At 42.9% G+C, this 17818-nt stretch overlaps 1 protein-coding gene across 9 annotated transcripts in view; it reads right to left on the bottom strand.

The window, feature by feature from the left end:
- The window catches only part of ptprt (protein tyrosine phosphatase receptor type T), a 301057-nt gene that overhangs the window by 75482 nt on the left and 207757 nt on the right, over positions 1–17818 (bottom strand). For 3 of the 9 annotated variants that reach the window (XM_076744867.1, XM_076744804.1, XM_076744848.1), the window contains one exon: positions 11888–11917. The exons of 5 other annotated variants lie outside the window; for them this stretch is intronic. In XM_076744867.1, the coding sequence (XP_076600982.1) occupies positions 11888–11917 (30 nt within the window). The remainder of the gene's footprint in view (positions 1–11887; positions 11918–17818) is intronic. One more of the 9 variants, XM_076744813.1, reaches the window with a different exon arrangement.

The following is a 17818-nucleotide window of genomic DNA, read 5'->3' as shown; positions in this document are numbered from 1 at the left end:
GGCTATATATAATGATAATTGTAATTGTGTGACTGCTGCTGAGACGTCTCTGGAGTGTGTGTGTGTTTTTTTTTCTCCATCCATTTGCTGTTCACATGTCACAACTCCCATCTGTTGGTCACTTGGCTATTTTGAGTTCCACCTAAACCTTCAGCTTTAAGTCCACTGAGACTCCAGATGGCAGGAATGACAGCGAGCCACTGCAGTCCGACATCGACTGCTAGATTCACCAGAACTTGCACAAGAACCACCCTGAAGCCGATCTTTACTGTTCGCCAAGTCAGAAAGGTACTGTGACCCTGAGTATACTGCACATGATAATTAACGTACCTCATTTAAATGTCTGTATGATTCTGTTGTTCATTGCATACAAAAAGCACTGCTGCTTTTAACAGAATACAATGATGTCAAATGCTACAGTGCGACTTCACGTCCTGTTCTGCAGTCTGTTTTATCTCTTCACAAAGAGGCCAGCTGGGGCGACACCTAGATGGATTCAGAGGCTTCAAACCAGGCCCACAAGGCTTGTCACATTGTAAAGGCTCCTTCAGAGGAAGCGAGAAAATGTAGCTTTGTTTTACTTGAATTAGAAAGACAAAACTGCTCCTGCATTATTCCACAACCCATTCTGTTCAGATTGTATCTTTAATGGAGCGTTCAGGCAATCCTGGCCAACTTGTTAAATCAGGAAACAGCAAATCACCATATTGCGCTGAAGTATTTGTCTTCCGGTGGTCATCAACCACTGGGTAAACTGAGGAGAAAACCATTACACGATGTGATTAAAGGAAGCACGGTTTGCCTTTGTTAGCAGGGTGTATATGTTATTCATCACAGAGCCGTTTAGATAAATGGACACTACCACTGGTGTTTGGAGGAACATCCCGGTGATAAACCTGGAAATTTTGGACTTCACAGGCTGAATAGGACTGTTATTAGTTTCAGTCTGTCTGAGGCCGGACCATTTCATTAGGGGAAGACGGGCAGGTTCAGCCCAACCTGCACTGATTTCTGAAAAACTTGGACAACACAATAAAGTAATTTGGCAGCACAGTGAGCATTCAGTGCAGATCTATATCTTTTGTGTTCTGTAACTGAAGAACAATCAGCAGCGCTGTTCCAGAAATCTCATAGTATTAGCTGAAATCCAACCAAATTATGCACACATAGCCCAACTTTCCACTTTGACAGCTGCTTATTATGATATTATCAATGGAACGGTTCAGAAGTCAAGAGCTTCTTCAACCAGCTGTAATTTACAGCTGTCAAAAAGCTCAGTGAATAAAATACAATAATTCAATAAAGGAAGCAGAGCCTCCTTTATTCTATTAGAAAGACTATTAGAAACCTTGTAATAGCACCTATTCTGGATTGAATGTGGATAAATGCTACATATTCCAACACCCCAGACTCTGAATGGTATCACAGTTCTGGTGGGAAAATATTAATACTGTAAGACATACCATATTCAGAGTTCAAACAATATGGCTGACGTCCACTGACCCCCAGCTCCCTCTTTCGTACCAAATTCAGCAAAAGTATAATACATGTTTGTATTTCTTCTTAGTGTATACAGAGACGGAGTCAGAGAACAGTGATAGCAAGGCAGAAAACACCGCACAGGATGGCCAGGATCAGGACTTTTCAACCGACAATGGAAGTGAGAGTGACAGCGTAAGTGAGAACCCGGCAGAGAGCCAGATAGAAAGTGTGAGCGGCGACAGTGAGGATATGCCTGGTACAACACAGCGCAGGCAGAAGGCAGGAGGCAGACAGCTCTGCCGGTTAAGGAAAGAGTTGATAAACCCTGAAAGAACCTTCACAGGTGCTGATTTTGTGGCTGCCTGCAACTGTATGCGCCATGGTCAAGAGCAGCTGAAGTTGCTGACATGCCTGGTTAAGAGCTGCAACAAATAATGGGCACGTACTTGCCAGTGGGTAGAGTACAAACGCCTGGTGTCAAGGCTTACTGGGAAGCTGGCAGGCACTGTGGCCCTGAAGCTGACGTAATGTCTCGTAACCATTTCTAGTACTTGCTTTCATCCACCCATCTACTTTGTCAACAACCTCACTGGTTCAGATGAACAGCAGAATGACAAACGTTGGAGGATTAGGCCATGTTGTGATGCATTCAGAGAGAAAGGCCGACAGATAGTGCCAGCGGAGCATAACTGTGGATGAAATGATGACTCTTTTTAAGGGGAAGTTTAGACAATACAAGCATGGGAAACCCGATCCGTGGGACTTCAAGGTTTGGGCATGAACAGGAATCTCAGGCACACTCTGCAACTCTGACTTCTACCAAGGGAGAGTGCAGGGAAAATGTGCCAAGCCTGAGCTCGGATTATCAGGAGATGTAGTCAGGAAGCTTGCATCAACACTTCCTGCAGGACAAAACTACAAGGCATTTGCAGACAATTTATTTACTTCTGTGCCTCTCCTCGTCAAACTCCTTGAGCGTGAAATCCACTTTGTTGGAACAGTCGGTCCCGTACGGGTGCCAAACCTCAGGTTAGCAGAACAGAAGGAGCTGAGAAAGCAAGGCAGAGGGAGCTTTGGCTTCAGCGGAGCAAAGTCCCCAAATCTGTGCTGTGAGGTGGTGGGACGGTTATTCTTCTGGTGGTCCACACCCAGTTGACAAGACTTTTTTAAAGACACATCCCGACATTACTGAGTCATCAATGGCTGGTAATTTGTGGATTTTGTTCAAATTAAAGTGGTGCTAAGACCTGCTGTTTGCAGCTTTTTCACAAAATCCTTCAAAAAACAAAAAATGGAAAAATGAAAAGCTCATTGTTTTCATGATCAAGAAAAGAAGAAGAAAATAATTCCACATCAGTAAAACAAATTCTTGGGTTTCAGAAGTTTACAGGTATTGATAGATAATAGATAATTGATAGAAAATAGAATCTCTGCCGGTGGAGAGGCTTTTAAACTAACCACAGAAATCAAAGCAACAGCCTTGTGGCCTCTTGGTTTGAGAGAAACTTGCTCATATTCACAAATATTGATGGAGACCTCGCAGATCAAGGGAATTATAGGAATTTTTCTTTAACAAACATTTTCCTTTCATATGTGAAGTGCAGTTAACGAGTGACAGAAATACATCTTGATCCATTTGTAAAGCAGCAGACTGGAAAGTATGCTGTAACCTTGATGAACATTATGACCGGAATGCTTTGGGTTGATCTGGGGATTGAAGAAGAATCCAAGGACAGCCAGTAAGCACAGTGGGTTTCCTTTACTCTCAAAATGGCTCTAAAAGGTTTCTTTACAATTATAATGGTTATCCACTTCAGTAATGTCCAACTGCAGCTCACTGTGGTTAATATCATGTCTGTGTGCAGGAACGCTTCAGTCTGTGCTTAAGTTTTCTAACAAAGGAGGAGGTCTGTGATCCATCTGGTCTCACTCATTATTTCTTATGAAGCGTGTGCAATATTTCATTGAGAATATTTAATATTTAATGCCGGTGGTCTCACATACAACAAGTCAGCACAATGGACGATCAAGCATTACATTAGACCTTCTTCAGGGCCACATTCCCTGGGACTTTTTCGTGCCTTGACCGGTCACTAACTGGTAAACTGGTCTCTTTAACCTGGTGTTTCTCTTTTATGAGTGCCAAAGAAAGCTAGCTGACACTAGCCAGCAAAGCCCCACAAACACACCGCTAAGTGAAACATTCAGCATCCTGACTTTTAAAAAACATCACAGGTTCTGTTACAGCCTGGTCCTCGATTGGCTAACCACATTGCTGTAATGTCATATAAACACACACAACACATAAAAGGTATTTTCTAGCTGTTATCAGCAAAGCTAGTCGAAGCAGTTCTTTTGGACTGTCATCCCTGGCTGCAAGCTGGTGCACACTAGACAGCCTAAATGCATAGTAAAAAACTGCTGAGCTTATGATAGACACGCGAAACATATGCAATAATGCATGTTGTCACGCATGTGCCATGCCTGCCCTTATGCACCCATCTTGAATAGCTCTCTATTTTACATTGTGCAGAGTTTGAACTGTTGTTTTTAAAGGAGAATTATGGTATTGTGACTGGCTATGGCTCATGCTAACTTTGCACTCTGCACCTTAGTGGTAGAGATTTGAGGAAACGAATGGTCAGCCCTCTATATGATAAGAGATTACAACATGTAAAAGTTATTTTACATGAAGGAATGTCATAGGTGTGAACCACCAGCGGTAAATCTGGTTTTATGTTGGTCCTTGACCCCACTGTGATCCCGCATCACAATGGTAGCAGAGAGAAAGAGCTGACGTCAGTGTGGATCCCTGTGCAGTTAGCCATAATGGCCACTCCAGGGGACTACTTTGTGTGTTTATTTTCAGACAGACTCAGAGACAAATGTTAAAATGATTCTCTTAAAAGCTGTAGGAGGCTCCTCATTTCTCTGAATCTCAGCAGCTGAGGTGCTGAGTGCAAAGTTAGGATGGCTGATAAAGTCACAATGTTCCATTTATGGAAAATACACCAGACTGAAAAGTACCATAATTTTAACAGAATACAGAAGCCTCCCCGACATATCTACAACAAAACCAAGGCTAGCAATAGCACTTCATCATGCTGCGTCAGACCAGGCCAAAATTCCTGTTTAATTACAGCATTTGTTTAATGGACGAACCTGAATTACCCCTCAGGGACATTAAAGACCAAATCTATAATAATAATAATAATAATAAATAAGCATCAGGAATAAACATTTCAAAAGGGAGTTTTAGTTGCATTCATGGTTGGGATGAAGATAAACTCTGATTTGACGATTTCTGTTTGAAGTCCTGTTTATTTTCCAGTTAGCACTCACACTGTAATCACTTATCAGAACATGATTTGCCTTTTCAGAAGTGTGATAACAAAACACTGCATCCGAGAATCTGGCACTGCCCACAAGCTGTCAGAACACCCATTAACCAAGTTTCTCACAGTGTGTACAAGCAGTGTTTGTTCACATCAGTGCCTGCTGTGCTTTGCAAATGAACAGCAGACCCTATCTCTAATATGTGTATCAGTAACGCATCATTTAAAAAAAAAATAAAATTATCTCCAGTTGAGTCATGTAAAAATCATCTCACATTTCTTTTTCCGAAGTCAACATAAAAACCTCCTCCAGAAACCACCAACACATTCTTCAACTTACTTAAGTGTCTGACATCTAGTCACGAATGGCATACAGTGGGCTGTGCGTGTGTGTTTGAGTGTGTATGCATAGGCACTGGTTGCAGGTCGGCATGCATCCAGTATGTCTGTGCATTTTTACAGAATAAATAGCATACATGCAGGTTTTTTAAACATGGGTAAAATTGCTAAAAAAAAAGGCGTCTCCTTTGACACTGTCAGCGGACAAGTCTATTTTTTTTTTTTTTTTATGGTGTGTGACGTTCAAGGTCACAAACAGACCAGAAAACAGGGAACAGTAGAAAGCAACATGGAGGCCGGAGGTTACTTTTTGCATCCTTTACTTTAGTAAAAGTCAAGCGAACGATGTTTGAGCATTTCGAGTTTCGTGGCTGTTTACGTGCCATCGTCCGAAACTTCAACGCGCGTCACAGCATCACCTGCACCCTTTTCCCTGAAGACAAAAGCCAGATGTCTGGTGGCTTTTCATCCAGTGTGAAAGGGTTTGAATGTGTGCTGCTGCCTGTGAGCAAACGCTTGTTCTCCTGAAGGCTGTGGAAGTGCTGCATGTGCTGGATGTTCAGTGTTTTGTACACGTGTCTGTTGTATTTGGCTGTTGGCGAACACTGGCCAGTGAGTGGGTGTGTTTCTTAGTGACCTATCACGAAGCCGCCTATACGCCTGTTTGTGAGACTGCTCAATCCTGCACAGTCACTCCAAAAGACAAATTAATAGAAATCCTTATTTCCTTTAAAAAATTAATCATGTCTTCCCTGAAATGAACTCCTTAAAGGTTGAACTTCACACTCAGTGAGCGAGAAAAGGGAAATGAATATGGGTGCTTTCTTCTCCTGCAGGAAGGCAGATGGTTAAACACACGCTGGAAAAATAAAAGCCAATGACGAATATTCTTCAAGTTCCTACATGACTCAGTATTGTTCAGAGAAAGTTCTCGTTTATACTTTCCAACTTTAAACACGCACAGGAAGTCTCATGATTTAAAACTGTAGTTATTTTAAACAATTAATACTAAAAAGATACCAAAACTTGTGTGCCACCACATTGAAAACTTGATTTCTGCTGTCAAAAGGACACCGATCCCTCAGTTTACAGCAAACATGGGCATGTTGTGTCATTGGCAGCTCGGAGAAAGAGCCTCACTTTTTATAAAGTTCATCTAAATTTAATGAGGCCTCAGCATTAACTGATAGTTATGCCAGTTTGCAAGCTTTGGTTGGTCTGAGATGGGACTTAAACTCCTGTCTCCTGCATCAAAGTTAAGCATGAATCTTCCTCCTCAACTGAAGGCCTGCACCAGCACTAAATGATGTCTTTGGTTGCACAATCACCCGATATGAAATAGACCTCCCTCTGAGCCTGGGCTGGTGGCCATCTTTGCATCCATGCATGTGGTTTGTGTGCATGTTCTCGTGTGGGTGCGTGCTGAGCTCGTCTGTGTGCCTTCATACACATAATAATCTGCGCCTGCTGTGCACGTTTCCATCCACGAGCTTTGTGTGGGTGTGCATCAGCGAGTGTGTGGGTGTGCGTGCGTGCGTGCATCTTTATGTGTGTGTAGAGGTCAGAAAGCAATAAGCGAGAGGTCAGATATGGAGGCAACGACTCTTTTCATCCCTATCATTGCGCTGGCTCACAAAATACTGACAATAATATATGTGTGTGACTGAAAGAGATATGCAGAGATATGAAATTAAAGCAGCATCATTGTATATTAGTGTGTGTGTGTGTGTGTGTGTGTGTGTGGGATCAGATCATGACTTGCCCTTGAGTACTTAAGCAATTCAGCCAAGAGAGAGAGAAATGAAAAATCACACAGATTATAAAGCCAGAGCAGAGAGTGGAAAGAGAGCGAGAGAAAGTAGGTAAAAATGAAACAGAATAAACAAGGGAATGAGGAAACCAACCAGGAGAACAGGAGGGAGAGCGAGATGGAGGTGTTAGAGAGAGACAGAAAAGTGCAAGACAGAAAAGGAGGAATGGCCTGGCAAAGTTTCTCCCATAATCATTTCCTTCCATCAACCTCAGATTCAACGCTCCTCTACTCCATACCAATTTACAGGCGACGGAGCCTCAAAACCTCCTGCGTGATTGGAGCTTAGAGTGGCCTATTCCTGGCCATCTGACTGCACTTTGACAGAAAGTGGGCAGGAGGCGAGGAGGTGAGCGCAGAAAGGAAAAGACGAAGAGCAGGAGAGGGAATGGAGGACACGAGGAGCGAGGAGGAAACGGTGAGGAGAGAGAAGGGAGGGAAGATAAGGGAAGGAGACAAAAGGAGAGACAATGCAGAGAGGCAGCTAAGAGGTAAAAGGAGAAGTAGAAGAAGAAACGTGTGAAAGGCCTCCTCATTCTCCTCCCCCTTCCTTCTCTACACCTCCACCCATCCCACATTCATCCCGCTAATGGACTCGTTTAAATGACAAATTCCTTGCATATTGTAAGTGGCAATGAGCACGACATAATCCTTCTTTAATGAATGTCACGGCGGCAGTTCATTAAGCACTAAGGTTACCCCGCCGGGTGCCGACCGTGGCGAGAATCATGGACTACTTTGTGCCCCCGGCGATGTTAATTGCAGGCCGTTTGATGTGTCGATAATGAGCGATGCGTGGTGGCTACGTTGTTTTTTGGGGGGGAGACGAGCTGAGAGCTTCCCCTGATGACTTCGAGACGAGACGTTATTACTGAGAGACACAAATGGAGTGAGGCGAAGCGACGGTACTTTTGGTGAACTCTTTGGTGAAAAAAAAAAAAAAGCTTTTAATTATTGCTTCTTTGATATATTAGGTGTCATGAGCACTTGAAGGGTTCATTTCCCAAATGCTGGATATCCCATTTAGAGAAATTCATTAGTGAAGTTCATCATTGAGTATTTCTAAAACGTGGAGGATGCAGTTTTGTGTTTGTGCTTTGATTATTTAAATAAAGGTGCGTGTCAGTGTCGTTTCATTTGATGTATTTGATGAAGGCCATGCTTCAATATCTCCTAAATACACAAAAGTCTGCTGGTTAATCTTCTGAATTCGAGTTTTTTTTTGTTTGTTTTGAATCAGTGCTTTTAAGGACGTTCAGGCTGTGCTGTTTTCAGAAAAAGTTGTAAAGAAACGTTTTGATGAGAAAATAAAGCCTCTACATGGATTTAAAGATGTTTATCAACAGACGCTCAAGAAACGCTGCAGAGTGAGTTGTGCTGAGTTCAGCAGGACGTATGTGTCACACTACACCAAACCAGGTGAATCAGGCGTTGGACCAAACAGACGAAACTTCTCTTTCTGTGACGTGAACGAGCGCACTGAGGACTGAGAGTGTGCCACGTGTGACCTTTGTTCTGATGCTGATGTTCAGTATGTGGTGTTACATGACTGGTCTTCACACCTGAGCGGCTTCACAACAACACTTCCTTGTTCTAACTCACATGTGACTGAACTAACCAATGAGAAGCTAGAAGGACTCTGAGGGAAATGTGAGGGATCCACAGAGGAAGCTTCACCACATCAACTGTTGTAAAGATGCAGATGAAAAGATTTAAACTTGCAAATTTGTGAATAATAACATAAATAAAAGTTTAAATAAACAAATATTGTAAATATATATTTCAGTAAATTTCTAAAGCTTGCACTAGAATACGTTTTGTCATGTGACGTGAGTGTGTTCTGCTCAGCTCAAAGTGTGTGAATCAGATGCTTAGTGAAGGAAGAATATCTCGTGGCAGATAATTTTGACTTGATGTTCTTAAAAGCTAGCGTTTCAATTTCAGTCAGCAGTATTTCAGAAACCATTGCATCGTGTCGCCAACTTTATAAATACTGTATATATACTGCTTTTTATTTTGCTACAAATATGCTGGTGTTACCTTTTGACAGCTCTTGGCAATTCTATCATTAAACATCTCTAACAGAGCCCAAGGATGCTGTTATACAGCTACAGCTTTCTGTCACTATTAAACAAAATAAATGTATTAAACTACTTAATACAACTTGGTTTTAATCCAGTATTTCTCAAGAGGACGAGGATGCAACTGACGAAAGTGTCAACCAAGGACTTCTGTGGCATTTGTTGCATTAATTATTTAAATGGTGTTGTCCAAACACATTTGCAGCTACAACTTGCATGCAACTACAAATAAATACTAAGAATGGACCACGCAGCAACCGTTTCTAGGTTACGAGCATTCCTGTATTCCTCGAAAGTGAGGCATGCAGAGGGAATCGCATTTATTTCAGCAGAAGTCAACAGGGGCAACCTGAAGGCGTCCAATCAAACAAGCGAAATGGCATTTATTTCACTTGTCGGGGGATTGACAGAACTCCTGTATTATGACTAGAATGGCCTCAGCCAGTCGCTCGGCAGCTAGATAGCTCAAACATCCCGGAGCCATCCCCAGCCGGCGCTGCAGTCAGACAGGCAGTCAGTCACTTCAGGATGACAGCGGTTGCTCCAGAGGAGGCTGCAGGCGAAGCCCAAACAAACTTTCATCTGCGTATCACAGGATTTAGAGGAGGACCCGGCGAGGGAGGGAGAGATTGAGGGATACAGGGAGGTGAGGAGAGAGAGAGGGAGTAGAAATACACACAGACTGCAGGACTGCAGGAGTCTTGCTCGACTTTAAATCCCTCTCTCATCTAACAGTAAACATCCTTGGGCTATAGCTGTGTGTGTGTGTGCGTGTGTGTGTGTGTGTGTGTACACGTGTATGTGCAGCTGCTTTTGTGTGTTCTAATTTCTTACCGTGTGTGTGCTTTGTTTGTCTGTCAGATCCTTTAAAACAACAGAAGTCATTCATTTCTTTCAGGCTTTTAATCGCTGTTATTACTTTTTAACCTTGTCCTCCAAATGATGCCGGACTTTTGAGGCTGATGCGGATATTGTTCTTTGAAAGCAAACTAAAGAAATTAGTGAAATAAAAAAACTGATATTGGTATATTAGACAATATACATTATGGAATATAAATGAATAAATCAAAGATTTTTGACAAAGGTAGCTGGAATCGACCTGGAAACACTGGGAAAGTCTGCTTCCCAGTAAAATCAGCCAACACCAGGTCTGGCAGTATGTTGATGAGAGTCTGTGAGGGAGTTTTTCTAATTGTGTTGTGTGTGAGTTGTGCAGGGCTCCTCTTGAGGTGTGTGTGTTGGTGTGTATGGGCTGGACCATGTCTGTTCTTATGGGTTAGAAGCGGATGTTTCAACACAGGCACTCTGGGAGGGAGAATACGGCGGCGTGGATTCATTTCTTATGCCGAAACAAATTAAACTCAGCGGCGAGAGCGGGAAAGCAGCAAACCCACAGTGATGGCTGCCGTCTTTCTAATTGTGTCACTTTCTCAGTGTAAAGGAGTCATTTCTTGTTGGGTCAAACAGCCTCAGGGTGGCTGCTTTGAGAAGAAGTATTGGCATGTGATGACTGTTCCGCTCAGTTAGGACTCTGCCGCACATTTGGAGGAAATTTTCAGAAGCTTTGAAGACAGCTGGAGAAGCACAGGTTTTCAGAAATTCTCTGCAGGGATTTGCAGGTGAGCTCGGGGCAACGCGGTGCACGTGTTTGCGCAGGTATGCTGGAGACAGCGTGCGGATTTGGGAGTGTGTGCTTGTACGTGCTTGTGCATGTATGAACAGACAGCCATAATAGCACCTCATTAGAACTGGTTAATAAGCAGGAAATGGCCACTTGGCGGAGAAGATAACAGTGAATTACATTGACCTTTTGGGGTGAGACACTTAAAGAGACGGACCGTGCAAACAATGCAGATGAAGTCCGACTGAAATTTCCCCTTCACCGCCAAACTAATGCTGCAGTTAATCCCCGTCCTGAGAACTTACGGCAGCCGAAACACTGCGTGTGCCTGCCGATGAAGAGGTGCTTTGCCACAGGACGCCTGTCTGATACTGTACAGTGTCACTGCCCAAATTTCAAAAGACATGAACGGGTTGGTCTAGAAACACTGACCTTTGCTAAAGCGTCCTGCTGAGTTGTTCTAGAGGAGAGGAAGACGTTGAACCAGTAATGCCTCCAATAGAAATGCTCCATCACTAATTAACTAACTAACCAGCTGCTTCATGTGTTCTTGCTAAACTTCCAGGCTAGAAGAAGTTACTGTGGAGAATCAGCAACACTGTATCTATACTGTATCTATCCATATCTCCACTTTAGTATTTCTAGTATGGCCAGTTTTGATTGAATTAGACTATAAACTATTAAACTAATTTGATTAGCATCACAGTAAAGGGCCACGACAGACAGATCAGGTTATTTAATGAATAGACTTTGCAAGCTGCTGAAGAGTCGAAGCTTCCAGTTTCAACCTTGGGGGCTATGTTGTACCGCTCAGCTGAATTCATATTCCTTTAGAGTTATGAATTACTGCCACCTGCCTATTGACGTACCGCACCTGCGGGCTGCTGTTTTTGTTTACTGAGCGTCACATCAAAGTTTGTCAGATGATCCTGTACACCTGTTCTCATGCAGTCTACATGTCTAGTTGGCTGTGAAGTGAGTAAACAGGTGAGAAGTGGATTCTACTGCAGCCACAGGACGTTCATTTCCAGCATGTTGTCAGGATGTCTTTGGGGTTTTGAATATTTTGAGACAAACAATGTATCCTCAGATGGGGTTAAATACAAGTCAAACAAGATGCAAAAAACAAGACAAAACTGTAGCAGAAATCAAAGCTCGTCATAGGGAACAAATAATGGGCTGAGGAAGGAGTCACTCCTGATGTGAAAGCTCTACTTACAGGTAATAAGAGTAGGAATAAGCATGTCTTCTGAAGCATGGTGAGGTGAGGCCGATGATGACAACAGAGCAAAACCCAGAAGAAGACAAACACATTGGATTAGTTCATGGTTTGAATGAAAAATTACTGTTATTATTGGTTTCAGTGTGTCTTCTCATCCACGTGTACAACCTGTCCGTCTAACTGCTGTGTCTGCTGCTCTCCTCACGTGTCCTCATGTGAAAGCTTTTGAAATATTTTGCCTGTCAAGTTCGTATCTCTGGATTGGTTTCATAAAGCTTTGCTGACAGGATGTCCATGTTGACGGGCCATGAGCTGAATCTCTCTCTGCTGATGCTGATAGGTTCGTCTATAGCTTATCTTTACTATTGCCATTTGCAGGCTCATCAGACCATATAGGGATGATTTTATAGTCATCTCTTGCAATATCTAGCTAAAACACTCTGCAAATCAGCTGTGACGCGGTCAGTAGTCAATCAAAGAAATTAGAGGTAATGAGGAGCTCTATGGCTTGTGAAATGATCGTTTCACTCACCCCCCCAAAATTACGCTTCTTTCACAGGAGACTGGCCTGTTCATTAACTTTTAAGAGATGAAAACACAGACATCATATTCATCCATCATTCACTCCCGTGCTCCATGCTAATGCTGTGTCTGTTGAGTATGAGCAGTAGGATCTGGATTATTTTAAAGGACGAAAAGAACATCACAGCAATGAAACACCATCAGTGACTTTAAAGAAGCTGCTAATTCAAAATTAGCCAAAATTAAAAGTAATTTACCAAAACAAGCTGAGGAAGGCTTGTTTCTGCCCCTAATTCAGGTATGATGCCAAAGCCCTGAACCATGTGTTTGGATATTTAGCTGATTTCAATAACTGATGGCTGATTTCAATAACTAGCCATCTTTAGATTTAGTAACGAAAAGTAGATCCTAATTTAGAAAAAGAATATTAGATTTATTATCTTCAGCACTAAAAACACTTAAAAAAAAACCTGTAAGATTGATATTAAAGCTCATTTAGCTTTCGAGCTGAGTCAAGGTCTAACTGGGTTACTGCCTTTGACTGTCACTCAACATACTGTATGCTAACGTGTTAGCACAGAGCACTGGAACCACTGATGAACCAGGGACTTAGTAACATCACTGTGTACGTTCTCATCACTTAACAGATGATCAACAGGCCAGTCACCCTCAACTGTTTCAGTTTAACCTGCAACCTTTCAGGTAATTCATGAATGCTTCAGTGAAGTCTATGGGGAAAAAATAAAGCCAAAACTCAATAAAACACAAAAAAAACAGGTGCACACCTGACGCCTCCATCACCAAAAGGCTGGTCGAAAGACAGACATGGAATGAGGAATGACTGAAGAGAGCAGAAGAAAGAGGATGGAAGTTTGGTAGAGGAACAAATGGAAGCAGAGATGATGCTTTAGGCTGATGAAGAGTGTGTGTCGTTGCTGGAAGGATTACAAGGCCATGATAGTTTACACCGGATTCGGATTTAAGGGCAGAAAATGCAGCACATATTATTATTATTTTAATACTATAGACATATGCAGAACGTTGTTTTTAAAGCATGATTAATTAATTTAAGGATCTCAATAAATTCCAAAGCGGGTAAAGAAACAAAACAACTAAACAGAAGATGTCAAGATGAAAGAAGAAAACATATCAGAACTAAGAAAATACATTTTAGTATTTAGTCGATAGCTGAGCCACAGATGTGCTGTACGCCCGCATCCCACTTGACCAACACCTCATTCATTCATTCATATGTGTGTAATACTGGAGTCCCTCTGTAGTGGCCTGCTGGCAACTTTTCCCTCAATACAAGGCGAAACTGAAGCAGGACTGAAAAGGATCAATATTTTCATTGCTACTGAACGAAGAGCAGACCTCACAACGGCTGCAGTCTGCACCTGCCTATCTATGTATCTATCCATCAAATATATAAAGACACGAAAGACAGACAGTTAAAGAGAAATAAGGCCGACACAAACGTGCTCTCAGGACGCTCACACTGATGTTTCGTTTCAACGGCCTTTCTACAAACACACCTCTGCACACACACGTACATGACGCACCCACCATTCACACCTAACTTTTTTTTTTTTTTTTTACCTATACACACACACTCCGTCACACCCATAACCCTCTTTAAGGGCTCTGCTGACATTGTCCTTATGATATTAATAAAGTGCAGAGCGCTGAGAGCCCGGCTGTAAAAGTCACAGCCGTTAAAACTGGTCATAAATATTAATATGGCGAAGGAAAAACACGACACTAGGGTTGTGCAGGGTACTCTGTGTGTGTGTGTGTGTGTGTGTGTGTGTGTGTGTGTGTGTGTGAGACACAGTGAGACAGAGAAAGAGAGGCAGGGAGGATAATGATGACAATGTGTTTGTAGTTATGTGTGTGTGAAAAAGTGATCGATTGATTGATCGTTATCCAGCGAGGCCTGTGGATATTTTTGGCACGTTTGTGAAGAATGGATTTCACAGCTGCTCGGTAACAACGTGATGCAGATCAGAAAACGAGCACGCTGTCTGTTACAGGAAGCTGACAAAACACCCGCGTGTGGTCAACGAAGAGCCGCAGTGACTGCAGGTGCTTGAAGTGTCCGCGACTTCGGTGTTTGTTAGTGGACGGAGTGACGGAGGTATTTCATCAGGAGCAGACACAAACACACATCAGACAGGGATGCATAGATTTTAAAATTTGGGACAACATCAACCTAAACTGTGGTGAAACCCATCTGCTGTGCTGTACCTATGATGCTTGGTGCAGATGCATCTGTGCTTTAAGAGTATCTCTCCTGGTTTATTGTTAAACATTACACTGCTCCTAAATGTTTGCGGTTAATGGAAAGGAGTACAAATTCAGCACAAATCAACTTTTTAGCCAACGTTTCCTCCTCAGTTTTTGGTGTCGCAGGCAGATCCTGGAAACCTTCCAGGCTGTCGCAGTGTTGCCTCGGGTGAACACAAGATTTTGGAATATTACATGGGGAACACGCGCCCTGGAAAATCTTTCCAGTCAACTTAAAAGCTCGTTGAAAGGAGCATGTTGAAACCCAATAGTTCTGCATCCGCGCCCCTTTGGGAAGAAGCACAGCCAGAGCAGCTCCTGTTCATTTTACATGAGAAGCTGCGAATCCGGAGCGAGGAGCCTGACGGGGCATCCGGCAGTGAGAGCCGGGCGGGCGGCACGGAGGGAAGGTTCAAATAATCGAACTGCGACCTGGAAAAGGTGACAAACTGTGGGGCGGAAACCAATCCCACCTGAGATCCAGCATGTAATTACTTTAAATAAATGTAATTTAGAGACTATCGTTTTACAGCTCTATTGAAATGAGGCTCCTGCTCTGATCTGTGTTACTGATAGCCAACAGCGGACTCACAAGTGCATTTGTACTAAGAGCTCGGTGGATCCCAGCAGCAGCTGAATTAAGGAGGTGTTGACGGTTCATGGCGGCTTTGCCACTTCCTGTCTGTCCCTGCTTTAAGTGTCCAATGTCCTGTTTTAACATCCTGCACTTACAGACTGTGCAATAGTGCAAACACTCAATTTATTTTCCATATTTGACTCGAGCAGTTCGATGCTCTTCTTCATGCAACAGTATTTCTCAAGTGCAGTTCAACATATGGCATTGGTAGATTATTCAGAAAAATGGCAGCAGCCTTTGATAATCAGTACATAATGCACTTATACATTATCATTTTTTAATTTCTTATCCTGTATCCTTTTTATCTTTGATCTTAATTTCCCCGGTGTGGGATCAATAACTAGCTATCAAAAACCAGGATCACTGTGAGGTAGAAATGACGGCATTCTTTGAGGCCTTTCAAAGCATTTAGGAATATAATATTTAATGTGGTCTTAACGTGGCTGTCGGCCTTTGCACGCTCACATCGTCGAGTGTCAGACGCAACCCTTCTTTGCAGCGTCGTTTGTCTCGGCTTAATGCTTCAAACATGGCTCACAAATACAAAAAGAAAAGAAAAAAGGTGCAGACCAGCATGTTTGTATAACGGCTGCAGTGCTTTTCCAGCTCTGTGTGGATGGTGTCTGTACATACACACACACCCGTCACACACACACACACACACACTTCTACTGTGATATGATGGCTGCGGCTTATCTCGGCTTTGTGTGAATGGTTTCAGCTGCAAGCACACGCGACCATTTCCACACTGATATGATGGCTATAGTTTATCATGTGCTTATATGAATACTATCAGCTGAAAAAAATGCGCGCGTGCACACACACACACACACACACACACACACACACACACACACACACACACACACACACACACAACACTACACTTCAGCATAGCATGGGACTCTGCTATTGGCCACCACCCCGTCACACACACAAACATATTTCAGCAACGATTTGAGGGCTATAGTTTATCATACCTGTCTTTCTGTATTAATACGCGTCATGAAGGAATACTTTTCCTTACTGTAAAAAATGAGCTGGATGAAAAATCTCTCACCTACTGCACGAACGCACACTCGAGCACGCACGAGTGCAGGCCGACAGTCTGTCATGTACACACTGACATACACCCACAGGCTGGCATGTATAAACACTCGCAGCATACAAACACACAAACACGGACATAAGGCCCTTTACTGACACATGTTACATGTGCATGCTGTCACTGCGGCTTGTTAGCGCCTCATTATAGCCAATTCCATGGACATGATGGGTAGAACAGACGTGAGTGCATGTTACCACACACGCAGCTAGCTGAGGGGTGGCAGGACCGCTCAGTGAGGGGAAACCAGCCTTCTCCTCCATCAGTACTGTCACCGTGCTCTTTAGCAAAGCGCAGCCAGGCGCTCAGTGAGCAGCGCAATATGTGTGTTAGCCAAAATGTTCAATGTGTGGAAGTATAACTGAGAGTTGGATGGAACGTGAGTCTTTAAAGGTTTAAAATGAAAGAAAAAGCATCTTCAGAGTGACAAGACTGACGTCATATGTAAATGGACACGTATGCCAGACAGAATTCACCATTAATCTCTAATTGAATTTCTAAGGCATCAGCTGTTTGTGGTGGGAATATTTCTATTAAAGTCGAACTAAATCTCCGCAGTCAGGTTAGTAACTGTAGTGCAGCCGATTTTCTGAATAGCGACTGATTTGATTTTAGGATTAAAAATCTATTTATAGGCTTTATCAAGCTGGTTTTTTTTAGTTTTGATAATCATACGTCGCCAAAGACAAACAGGTTTTTTTTCATGAGGACATTTTGCTCACTGGCTCCTCGACTGAGATCCGAGGGTGCAGCACCACTACGCAACGCTTCATAATGGAGTTCTTTGGGGCAAGCGTTGCAAGCAGTAAGACAGGTTGTAAATGAGTCCACAGTTTGGCTCCAGCCGCCTCATTTGGAGGTAAAACTGAAGGTGAACACACCTCTATAATTTTATAGATTTGTAAAACTGCCACCGTTTTACAAGTGTGGTAATGTGGGACTAACTATTTATAGTCTTTGGTAATAACTTGTCAAAATAAGTGGTGTAGATACTATAAACTACGTATTTGTGGTTATGTTTACAGCCCGTGCGGTCAGTCTGAGCTAACAGTCTGCATTATACGGCTCCGTGTCGCTGCGCGTCTCCGGCTCTCAGCAATTAAACCGGAGAGTAACGTGTTATCGCAACGAACAGGAAGGAAGGGGAAGCTTGAAAATAAGAGCCTGGCTGCGAGTAACAGATTGTTCTTTGAAGCGATCATGTTCCACGTACGTACCTCCGTGTGTGTGTGTGTGTGTGTGTGTTTGTGTGTGTGTTTGTGTGTAAATGGTAAGCCATCACCCATTATAACAGTGCCGTAAGTGGACCATCAAGCATTTATCTCAGCAAGCAGCACAGTCCATTATTCAACCATGTGTCACATCTGCAGATGGGGGT

This window comes from Chaetodon auriga, chromosome 2, assembly GCF_051107435.1.
Source record: "Chaetodon auriga isolate fChaAug3 chromosome 2, fChaAug3.hap1, whole genome shotgun sequence".
Lineage (NCBI taxonomy): Eukaryota > Metazoa > Chordata > Actinopteri > Chaetodontiformes > Chaetodontidae > Chaetodon > Chaetodon auriga.
This window is presented reverse-complemented; position numbering and strand designations above follow the sequence as displayed.